The sequence below is a fragment of the Puma concolor genome, chromosome C1 (assembly GCF_028749965.1).
Source record: "Puma concolor isolate L17-30 chromosome C1, mPumCon1.1.hap2, whole genome shotgun sequence".
NCBI lineage: Eukaryota > Metazoa > Chordata > Mammalia > Carnivora > Felidae > Puma > Puma concolor.
In genome coordinates, this window is record NC_141674.1 from 199398560 (window position 1) to 199410973 (window position 12414).

A 12414-nucleotide genomic window follows, 5' to 3' on the forward strand; every position below is an offset into this window, starting at 1 on the left:
AATTTCCAACACACAAATTCTACTTCTTTGTTAACCAAAATCTTCACACATGCTTTAAATAATAGAAATGCTTTTCTTTAATTTTTACCCTGACTTCTTAGAAACCTCTGTCTCTGTTCCATGGATGTACATAATAAAAAGGAAAGAGCAAATGATCTGAATTTCAAACAGAAATGGATTTGAAAACAAACTTTTTATTATGAGTCACTGATCGATGATAAAGCAGACTCTTCTGAGTGATAGCAGCAGTGACTATTTATTGCATCTAAGCATACACCAGCAACTGTGCAAGTATTTTGTACGTATTACTTCATTTAAACCTCACAGCAGTCCACTGAAGTAGGTATGGCTTATCCCTGTTCTACAGATAAGGAAACTGAAGCTCAGAGACATGAAGTAACACATCTAAGGTCACACAGCAAGTGGGAATTCTAACACAGGCATGTATAACTCCAAAGCCTGTATTTTTAAACACTTACAATCTATTGCTTCTGTGTCTCAGTTTTCTGTATTATAAAGTGGAAGAATTACTTCCCTCACAGAGCTGTTATGGAGACTAAGTGAAATAATATGGACATATCTAGCATAGTGTTGGGCATCCTATATATACTCAATAAATTATGCTCTCCATCCCTTCCTCACTCCAGTGTAAACATTTATCATAAGGGATATATAGTTCCCAAATACTTCTTACCTATTTCAAAGCATAGATATTCTGAGTCTTGATTAATTCCAAAAGGAAAATACTACCAGGTCCATAAATATATTTGATCCAAACAGATATAAAGGGAAAAAAAAATCAAAGAAAAAATCCAACACATTCCACCTAAGTTGATGACTGTCACCCTGCTATTGATTGTTCAGAACATCATAAGATCAAAATATATCAATATTTAAAGTTAGGAGAAAAGAGCATGGGACCCAGAAATCTCAATTCATTACAGCTTGAAGGAAGACTCCCAAAAGAACCTAATAAATCATGTTACATTAAAAAAAAACAAAACGTACTTCCAGTAGGGAAGACAGATTTGGAAAAAGACAGAGGCAATAAGGATAATACTTGTATAATAAGTTGATTTGTTTGTTGAAGACAGACTTTTATGCTTATATTGAAGCAGTCTAAAAATGCCAGGAGGGGGAAATGAGGGGCAAATAAAAATATACAGCATTTTTACTGTTAATTCCCTACACATACATACTTCCTATAGTTTCTTTTTTTCCTTTTGGTTTAGTTCATAACCATGATACTTACCTCTGATAGGTGTAAAGAAATAAAATCAAACTTGGGGCGCCTGGGTAGCTCAGTCGGTTAAGAGTCCTACTCTTGATTTCAGTTCAGCTCATGATCTCAGGGTTCATAAGACGCAGCCCCTCACTGGGCTCTGTGCTGACAGTGAGGAGCCTCCTTGAGATTCTTTCCTCTCTTTCTGCCCCTCCCCTGCTCTCTCTCTCAAAATAAATAAACCTTTTTTAAAAATTTTTTTAATGTATATATATTTTTCAATGTTTATTCACTTCTTAAGAGACAGAGACAGAGCGTGAGCAGGACAGGGGCAGAGAGAGGGAGACACAGAATCTGAAGCAGGCTCCAGGCTCTGAGCTGTCAGCACAGAGCCTGATGCGGGGCTTGAATTCACAAACCATGAGATCATGACCTGAGCCAAAGTCAGATGCTCAACCGACTGAGCCACCCAGGTGCCCTTAAACTTTTTTTAAAAAAGGAAATAAAATCACACTTTTCTCTTCATTTCCAGACTAGTAAAAAACTAAATGTATGCTGGATGGATATATATATATATATATATATATATATATATATATATACACACACATACGCATCTAAGTACAATAATTCAGCACAGAGTGAGTTCTTACATCAAGCCCGTCTGGTGTTATATTAGGGTGTATATCCCATGGAAATCCAACCAAGAGTGACTGCCAAACGAAGCCACAGAAGATAATTCAGAAAGCTGGTCAGTCCCATAATATAAACAATATTTTTAAAAGTGCATGAGAGCATCTGATATCATTCCACCTTCATAGTAACCTTCCTCTACTTCTATAATACAGTTTTGTCACCAAAATATGAATCAGTATTGGACATGGCAGGCACCCTGAGATAATAACATTATAAAGAGATATCAGTTAAGTGATGTAACTAACCCACAAGGTAAAATCACAGTTTTATGTCCCAATCCTGACAACTCCATCCTTCTGTTAAGGGACCTAAAAGGCCAACTGATTTCTTCAGACCTCCATTTCTACATAAGAAAAATGGAAATCATAATACACTTCTGCTTCACTAGGCTCTAAAAATGGAAACTAGCTAAGAAAAAAAAATGAATGTGAAGCACTCTGAAAAGAATAAACTAGATTCCCTGACCTGATTATTGGTCAGAGTCTTGTAAAACTAGAATTACTACTTCTTCCAATTCCACACATGCCACCTGGCCATCAAACTGACTGGTAAATAGTATTGACGGCAAAGGTGATCCACATAGAAAGTTTTAAAGCAATAGAAACAAAATCTGTGTCACAATGTATTTTCATACCATTAACTACCTCCAAGGGAAATTTACTTATTGGCATTATAAAAGCAGAAGATAAAACGTGTAAGGTTACAAATTTTTGAACCTTAAATTTTGTTTTAAATAGTCGGCAGCACGTATAGATAGAACAGTTTGAAACCGATATGGAAGCAACTATGCAAGAACTGGAGAGGAGCTAACCCAGAAACAGAAGGAATCACAAAGGCCAAAATACAATATGGATTATTTTTATATTGTTCTGTCTGAGTTGTCTGTTGCACATTCTTAACTTTCAGATTCTATTTTTAAAATCACTTAACACTGTGTATTTCCAGTAGCCATCAAGGCATATACTGTCATCCCTGACACTGAAGATTGTCAGCAGACTCAATATGCACACTAATGATCTCAGGCAACAATGCCCATCTTCTTTATCAAAGAGATCTTATTCCAGAAGAAAAAGTCTAAAATTCTCTAAGAAAATTCATTCTAAAACATAGGAAGTAGCTACTGTGAAATGGTAAGATCCATATCGCCCCTCAATTTTTAAGATTATCTTACGTGCTAAATTTTAAAACCCCAAACTGTCAGACATCATAACATTTTTAGTTTTCCCCCAAGTTGCCGATGCTTGTTTCTAGCACTGTCAAATAATGATAGCTGCTGTCATTATTTTTTATACAATAACTGGCAGCAAGTTGTACAGACACCCTTCATCTTAGAACGGTCATCAAATAACCTAAATAAAGGATTAATACTTTGTGCTAAAACTGATCATTTTCCTAATACCAAAGTAAATGGGCTATCACTGGCTATTGATACTTTATTGCCAGAATGTTATTTTATTTTTTAAAAAAATCAAAGGTTTTAATTCTTTTAATTTTTTTTTTTCTAAGCTGCTTTAAAATAACTTTCTTCCTCTTACACATATAGTCCTGTCCTCTCCTTGCTGCTACTGAAGGTTATCTTATTCTGTCACAAAGGTAGTCCCATTACTTTGGGCTTGAACACTTTCAATCAAAATCACAATTGTTTTTGGATGCAACAGCCCTTCAGTAAGTATATTCGAAGACATAAAACAAAAATTACAGAAAATAAATAAGCTATTCTTATTTGATAAAGTTCAACAATTGCATTTGAAAGGATTCAGTAAAACTGGTCATCTCAGACACAAGTAATCTGACAGGCCCCACACACACAAAAACTATTCCAAATCACAGAAAAACATCTGAGTGACCGATTTTAGGTCTCTTGTTCTAAGTAACAGACAAGAGTCCCTCTTCACCACTATTTGCCTTGGCAATCTAAAATGCTGATATTCTCCTGGATCTAACAGAAAGGAAAAATGGGTATCTTCTCCATCTAACACCTAAGTGGGTAACCTAGATACTGTAAATAGAGGCTACATAAAGGATGCAACACACAGCTCTGAAGTGAGAGCCAAATATTTAACCTGCAACTCTTTGGAAAACAACACGAAAACATGTGCAGCTTAGCCAAAGATTGTATTAACACGGGATTGCCACAGGCTAGTAAATTTGGCGGGGGGGGGGGGGGGGGGGGACTCTTTACCACATAATTTTACAGTTGTTGGGTGAGAAAAGCTCAAATGTTAAAAGCATAGTTCTTATTTGTTCAAATTGATCATACCTACACTCTGCAATGTTTACTTAAAATAAACGGATGAACTGCTTTTTTGAAGAGTACTTGTAAAACCAGAATCAAATTCACAAATAAAGCAGCCAATTAACAAGTATTTTCCTGCTGATATCCTAGTGGTGGCCAGGGGATGACAGCTAAGAGTCTATGATTATTCAAAGTTTCTAAAGTTTCTAAAGCTGACAGCTAAATATTAAGCTAACAGAAATTTTCGTATCAATCTATCTTTACTCTTTAGGAAATGAAACAAAAATTATCAGAGAAATAAAAATCTACTCTACCAAGGAACTAATAACATTAAATGTTAAAATATAAAAACTGTATTACCTACACTGTAATAGTAGTACAACTTTTGTTAGATTATAGCCAACTAGCCAAAAAATAAATAAATGCTACAAGATGCATTACAAAAGATTAACACTATAATTTAACATACATTCACTCACTCACTATTAGTTTTTCTTTCTACGTGATAAACGAATTTCAAAGACTGCTTCCAGAACGAAATATTCTGGGAAATGCTTCCCAGTAATAAAAAGATAACTTTTATGTAAGTAAATTCACATAGTTCAATCAAAATTTCAAGCCAATAACTAAGATCACTTCAAGTTAATGAACTGCAAAATGTATTCAACAGTACTCTATATACTTTTGCTTATAATTCAGAAGTCTTTACTATTTACAAAACCAGTAGTTTTATAATAACCTCAAGTTTTGAGAACTATAAGAGGAAACTGGAAAGGAAAATTCGTTCTCTCTGGATAATCAGAATTAACTTGAAAATATATTCATAATTTAGTAGCTGATTCAGTTTCCTTCAGTTATTAAATCTTTGTTTAAAAAAAAAAAAAAGGGAAAAAATTTCCTTTCCTTCACACATCAGCCAAATAGAAAACTTTCAAATTAAATTATATTTACATATAAGCCAGATGTCCTTTCTACACAAGAATATAACACATACAAAAGTATAAGGGAAACATAAGATTTCAAATTACGTTTAAGGAGTAATAGAGCATTTGCACTTAATAACTAAACTGATAAAACATTATAATTAAGAGAAAACAAGCCATATTCTTAATGAAGTATTTTGTCTTCCGTCACAGACAGCATACAAGTTGCTCTTTTATTACACAAAAACAATGTTTACTACATCAATGAATGACTCTATCAAAAATAGTGGCCCAAATGGTCTATTCCTGCAAGTTCAAAACATCCTTCCTAACGTTCACAGTTCTTCCCTGGATAGTCTAAAACAAAACGCTTTCATTTTGTTGGAGAAATGGATTTAAATCAGATCCATAAATTTTCCATTACACTTCACTTCCAATGCTTTAGAGGAGAAACTTTCACATATTAAAAAAAAAAAAAAAAAAAAAGTAACATTGCGATTCTACCACTGATGGATTAGCTTTACACCAAAGCAATGGTAAAATCATTTCATTTTTCTACTGTGAAGAGTCCTTTGGAAGTGACTTGTTTCCATATTCTTTTATCCAACAACAACAACAAATCTAGTCACAAACCTGGCAAGTCAAAACAATAACCAGCAAAGTCTAACATTTCTTACCTGATACAGGTAAGCACCAGCTCCCAAATGCCACCTTGGGATAGGTCAGACTAGTAAGCAGGCTCATATTTTATGATACTAGAATGGACAGGAATAAATCTGTGTTGTTCTTTCTTTAGCAAAATCTATAGCAGCAGCTACACCACAATGTGAGAGGACCCCAAAGACCTAACAAATTCAAGTGTGTCGCTAGAGAAATAGGAAAAAAAAATCATAAAATGAAGACTTACTGCTTGTCATGTGACTTGGTGAGGCGTGCTGTCCATTGGGTGTGCTTGAGGTGAGGTCAATTGCCATAGTGGAGTGCTCCCTTTCAGGTGAAAGCTCATTGTCACCTGCTTTCACAAAATAAAATCTTTTGGTCTCTGTTCATTGTCACATAAAATCTAATCACCAACTTTGCTTCATACATGCAGAGGCATGCACAGCTTTGAAATTTTAATGTAATCCATTTCGGCCTTAAAAGAAACTATAAGGAAATATAATTTAGAAATATATAGCAAATGAACGAAATAAGGAAAAGCCATGACCAGCCCACAATAAAAAAACTACAAAATCTGATTATCACAGTATTCTTAACTGTAAAACACGAGCAAGTGGAATAGTCAATTTCTAAAGTATTTTTCAGTTGAAAAACTAAATTTTCTTTGAACACCTAATTTAACCATTAAGCATAGAGCATTTATAATGAGCATTTTTCCAAAATGCTATCAGAAAGTTTGATGTTTAAAAGGAAAGTTTCCTAAAAAAAGGTCAACTTAAGGAGCTTTCACATTATGTGTGTGAAAAATTAGGTTACAAAGTAGTAAATATTTAGCACATGCCATATTAGTAGACATATGTGTAACCTGACATTCTAAACTTAAAGTAAATGAAAAACACCAGTAGAAAAGTGTTGATCTGCTAAGCTACTTACTGATTAAAATGTTATCATGAATAAAGTGTATTTCTATATTTCCTTCGTTTTGCTTCTGTGCTGTTATTTTCTCCAACTCATTTAAAGGTGAAATTGTGAACAGATAGAAAATAAGAATATAGAATTTTTGACAAACAATAGTTCAGAAAATAAAATACAAGAAACACAAACGTAACTTTATTACCAATAACAAATTAATGAAAATGAATACTTACACGTTATATAGCCATCAATAGCCTCTGTTTCCATAGTCAAAGTGCAGTGCTGCAATACAAAAGATTATACCCTTTACACAATGATCCCTTTCAGTATCTGCCATTAAATGCTTAACTTATTTGAAGCTCCAAGCAATTAGCCCATGTTGGTGCTGCTGCAACCTGTGCCCAAGAAACATACTACAGTGTACTGTATGTGCTCATTTGCAAGTCAGTGAACTCTTTCTGCAAATGATCTGATTCCTGCTGGAGATAGGATAGGAAAAATAAGTGTGCTGTGAGATGGGCTGTAGCAAGAAAGGAATGACTCTCTTAATCAGAATTTACTTAAAGAAAGAAGACAAGAGGGTACACCTCAAATGTGCCAGCTTTAACTGGGATAGAAGTATTTTACCAGTCACTACTTCCCATAATCACACTGCAGTTTGAGGACTTCCCTGGTATACAGATAGCTCTATTCACAATTGTTGCAAGTTGGTTCATCATGTTCTAATAGGGAGGAGGGAGGACAAACAAACATAACAAAACAAAACAAAACAAAAATTTAGTGCCCAAGTGTGTCTGGAAGGTTTCTGCAGCAGTTACCTTACTCCCAGACTTGTATTGACATTTTAGCCTACACTAAGTTCTGTGGAAGCACCTGTTCAATGTAACCTTAATTTCCTGCCAGACCATGGTTGGATACAAATGCCAAGCCAACTTAATAGATTCTGATTTTGAAAATTTCATAAACTTTTTGCTCTCAGGAAGGGAATCACTTTTTTAAAGTCTGGGGAATTATTTCCATGCACCAATGACACAAAACAAGAAGTTAATTCTCAGAAACAAAAGTAAATTGTATGAGATGACACCCCCTAGCTTTGATTTCACATAATGAAAAGATCGATAAGCTAACTGTATTCTTTGAAGGAAAAAGTTTAAAGAATTGACATGTCCTGAGGAGATTTTTACTTATTTTTTTTTTTCCTTTGGCCCTGGTCCTTTTTGCCTTTAGTTTCAAAACTCTCTCTGCACCAGCAGCTAAATTATTCACAATGAGCCATTTCTGTATTGATCGCCAAGTATATTTAGCCCTGGCTCCTGGAATTTCTCCATTACTTACTGGAAAACAGGCAGCTTCACTTCTTGTCTCCAAAACCACTTCCCTTCTCCCTCCCCTCCCCTTCTTCACCACCACCCTCCCCACTCCCCCCCCCAAAAAAAAAACTTTTCTTTCTTTCTTTATGGAATAGTCAGATCAAATTCCCAACTCAGTCACTACATAGCACTTAAATTTCAACCTGCTGTACTGTTATCACATTCTTTCAAATTATGATTACATAAGGTTTTCAAGAAAGGCATCCGCAAAGTTTAAAAGGGGAGCAGTTTCTTCGGATATTTTACAAATGAGTTTATCTCTTTAAAAATGTACACATTTAACACACACATATTAAAAAGAAAGAAACGTCAGAGAGAAGCGAAAGAAGTCTGCCCCATCAATGAAATGGTTATTAACCCTCAGAGGAGAGAAAGAAAAAGAAAAGGAGAAAGAGAAACGAAATGTACATACAAAAGAAATTGTCCTTTGATTAAAAAAGATTCATCACCATTTCCAGCTCTGTCGGGAGATCTCAGCTTCTTCTAACCCCTCAAAGAGGAGGTGACAATGTCGGGCTGAAGATAAACGGAGAAAGAAAGAAAGAAGTTTTTGTGTTTCCCCCTCTCTCTTTCCCTCCCTGGCCCCCTCCAAGCCAAGCCCCCTGCAGAGTTCAAGGCGAGGAGGAAGGAAAAGCACTTTACAGGTGGGTCATTCCGAGCCCAAATCCTGCAAACAGATCGGCTGATAAACAAAACCAAGAAATGAGAGAGAAGGAACACCCCCCTCTCCTCCTCCTCCTCCTCCTCGTCCTCCTCCTCCTCCTCCTTCTACCCCTCCCCCTCGTCCCTTTGGGATGGTCTAGTAGGAAAAGTCACTCAGGAATGGCACCACGTACTTTCAGGAAAGAGGAGAAAAAAAAGAGGGAGAGAGAGAGAAAAAGAGAGAGAGAGGTCAGTCAGTGCTCCAGCAATGCGATTAACAAGAAGAGAAAAAACTTGATCCACCGGTTCCTTAAGAATCGACCAAAAGCTAAGACAAGAAAACTGAAAGAAAAGGTGGGGGGGGGGGGGAGTAAGAGGGGAGGGACAGTCAGGCCGAACCCAGCAAGGAACCTAGGCCAACTTCACAGGACTGTTTTTCGCCCTTGGCAAAAAGAAAAAAAAAAAAAAAAAAGAAAGAAAGAAAAAGAAAAAAAAAATTAAATCTTAATTCCATCTCTTTCGCCCATACTAGAACCTGTCAAAGTGATTTAACTGCTGCCTTTTCACATGTGTCATACCAGGTTTTTTGTTTTTTAAATTCCAACAGGATCTGGATATTACCTTCTATCAGGACAGCTGCAATTTATTCCAGGCTACTCAATCTTTCTTGGAATTCAAGTTAAAACAAAGCAAAACAAGTCAAAATCCATGACAGCTACAGAGATGAGAACTGATTAATCGATTAACATCCCCGAAACAGATTACAAGAAGGGGACGATAAATTAAGGCAGAAGACATCATCTTCAACCCGATTCCCTGAGCGTCCCTTTACAGAAATCATTATCCTAATCATAACCACAATCCGTCCCGCCCAGAGAAAAATATCTATATTATCATTATTACTGGTTAACAGCAACAAGTCATTTGATCACATCACAGTGCAAAACGAGACGCTATATAATTACACTTAACTTTGAAAACACTCCCCCCCCCCCGCAAATCAGATACACATATTTATATATAATCTATGAATCAGAAGACAAATAAAACAAGAGCTGTTCTTCACCACGCAAAAGCCAAGCGGAGATTTACCTCAGCAGTGCATGCAGTAAAATAATCCCATCACCCTTTTGTTTGTGTTTACTGTTAGTGTATCCTCTCTCTTTCTTTCTTTCCTGTGCCTAACGTGTGTTTGTGCACTGCAGTTGGTGGTGGAAACTAAGGCAGTGGATCTGTAGCTAAGGGTAATCCTGTTTTTACTTCCTCCATCTTCAGCGAGGAGCAGGGTTAGCCCGGGACAGCTGGTCAAACCCCGAGAAACCGATCCGCCGGAGCCCGAGCACATCTCCCCCGCCGGCCGGGCTCGCGCAGACGCCCGCGGGCGGAGGGCGGGCTGGCGGCGGCTGGCGGCGGGGCCCGGGGCGCGGGCAGGCGGACGTGCGTGCGCGCGCGCGCGTGTGTATGCGTGTGTGCGGGGCCTGGGCGCCGGTGCGGGTGCGTCTGTGTGTGTATGTGTGTGTTTGTGTGTATGTATGTGTGTGTGTGCGTGTGCGCGCGGGCTGGCGAGGGCGCGTGTGCGCGTGTCTGCGCTCTGGGCCGCTCGGCGCGCTCGGCAATCGATTACAGGACAAGTGCTGCCCGGCGGCTCCGCGACGCGCGCACTCCCTCGCGCCCACCCGCGCGCCCGGCCGCGTCGCCCCCGGCCCTGCGGCCCCCAGATGGCGAACCCCGCCCCCAAAGCGGGACCAGGTAACCCGCTTCCGAGAGTGCCACGGCGACCCCAGGTCGCTCCCTCCACCCCAGGCCATAATAAATCTCACGTTTTCAGCCGGCTGGGAAGGAAGAATTGGAGCGGTGAGGGGAGGTTCATTTCGGCCGCTTGAAGTTTTCTTTCAAACTGGGATTTGTGACGAGGCCGGGCCGAGGGAGCGGAACGAAGATCCAGGCGCCCGACGCGGAGCTCAGGCATCTGCGTCCTGGCCGGAGTCGGGTGTGCGCGTGGACCCACCCACTCAGGCTTCGCAATAAACTATGCGGTACAATTTCAGAAAACGGCTCCGGGTAGACCAGGACACGAATCAGGATAGAGGGGTCCTCGAGAACGGATTTGAGAAGTGAATTCAGGTCTGAGATGAAGCTCAACTATTTTGAAAGTGCTTTAGAGTGCAATTTTAAAATTAGAGTGTTTACTTGCTTTTTACTGCCCAGGGCTTCTGCCGCATTCACCAAAGTCAAAGGAACGGGTGAGGGTCCAAAAAGTTGGTCCCAGTGACGTGTTGGCCGTCAATATCATCAGGTACAGCACAGCTTTTTTATTTGGGAAGAATGTCTGGACCGTCATGGAAAAAGCAAATGCATATTTCTTCTACAAATAGTAGCATTTAGCATCTTACTTGACCACATTTGCAAAAAAGAGGGAATAGAGACTTCTATAATTAAAGGGAAAAGGAAAATGAAAGGAGCTGAAAATACTGAACTGTGTAGTCTGGGTGGCTTAAGTTTGAAAACACATGAAATTATCAGGACTGCCAAACAGCATTTCTGAGAAACCGTATCACAGATTGTGAAGAAAATCAATGCTGAAACAGTTAGGAGGAGGCATCATACTCCTACTCCTTTCAAGAATCCCAAAAATAGTTGCTGAGTTGTTGGGTTTTTTTTTTTTTTCTTCTTCTTCTTCTTTCCTGCTGAGGAAAGCGAAATGCTACATTGAAAATAAAATCATCAACTATATCTTAAGCACTAGTCTGTATGTCTATAAAATTTTGAATTGTGTCTTTTCTTTAGATTTCAGGGAAGGAATTCATTCACATTAATAAACACCAAATAACAGATACCATAGGACTTGGGTAATAGCTGTATTTAAGTTGTATTGTTAATTACTTAAGAGTTTATGCATTGTATTTTTTAAAAACAATTGTACCAACAGGCTCGTTTTTAATTATGGAAATTGGCAGTTGCTGCCATAGTGCAACAAAGATTAACCGATTTTTCATTGGAGAACAAATTATTTGGGCTCAGGTCAGCAACAACTTGCAGTTCCTGTGACTTCTATATTGGTAAGGCAGGTGTTTTTTGTTTTTTTTTAAACCTGTTATCTAAATAAAAGTAATTTTCCTGAAGTCATATTTGGGAAAGCTGTGAACATAGAACCCCACAAATCATTCTAATCATCCCAGTAGAGAGCAAAGATTTTAATCCTAAATTATCTTGGAAAATTGGCATGTTGTTCATAATATATAAATTCCCAATATATAAAGGGTAATATAACTTCCCTGAATTGTCACAAGTCCTTCCTAAAAATTAAGACTGTATTTATCTGCAAAGTTATGGAGGTCCTTGGAAAAGCTGAACTAAAACATATTCAAAATTAAGATGAACTATCTGGATAACTTAACCAATTTAATTACTAGTAGAAGAGGATCCATTGTGAAGTTTTAAGAAAGTATCCTCAAATTTCCCAAAGCTACCACAGTGGAAATAGTCCTTACCCCCGGCTGATAAGAGCTTAATTTAGCTCCCTTGAAAGCCTATCCTTTTCAAGAGTTGCTTTCATTGGCTCCAGAATCACCAGAGGCACACTCTCTCCCTCTAGTGGCTAAGCATTCAGGCTCTTTACATTTGGTGGCCCTGTCTCCCCAAGAATGGGGGATTTGGGCAGGGAGCAATAGCTCCCAAATTTTAGAATGGCAAAGATCTTACAGCCACTTAGACCGTTTGGGGGAAATTTTTACCTGTTTTTAACATGTT

General features: G+C 38.1%; 1 protein-coding gene across 13 annotated transcripts in view; it reads right to left on the reverse strand.

Annotated features, from left to right (window-relative positions):
- Positions 1-10617, reverse strand: part of IKZF2 (IKAROS family zinc finger 2) — a 164209-nt gene extending 153592 nt beyond the window's left edge. For 2 of the 13 annotated variants that reach the window (XM_086719552.1, XM_086719543.1), the window contains exons 1-3: positions 8472-8715; positions 6886-6934; positions 5985-6089 (exon numbers count right to left, since the gene is read on the reverse strand). In XM_086719552.1, the coding sequence (XP_086575678.1) occupies positions 5985-6089; positions 6886-6934; positions 8472-8474 (157 nt within the window). In that variant the 5' untranslated portion in view covers positions 8475-8715. The other 11 variants (XM_086719542.1, XM_086719545.1, XM_086719541.1 and 8 more) reach the window with 11 other exon arrangements.
- Positions 10618-12414: the final 1797 nt, after the last annotated feature.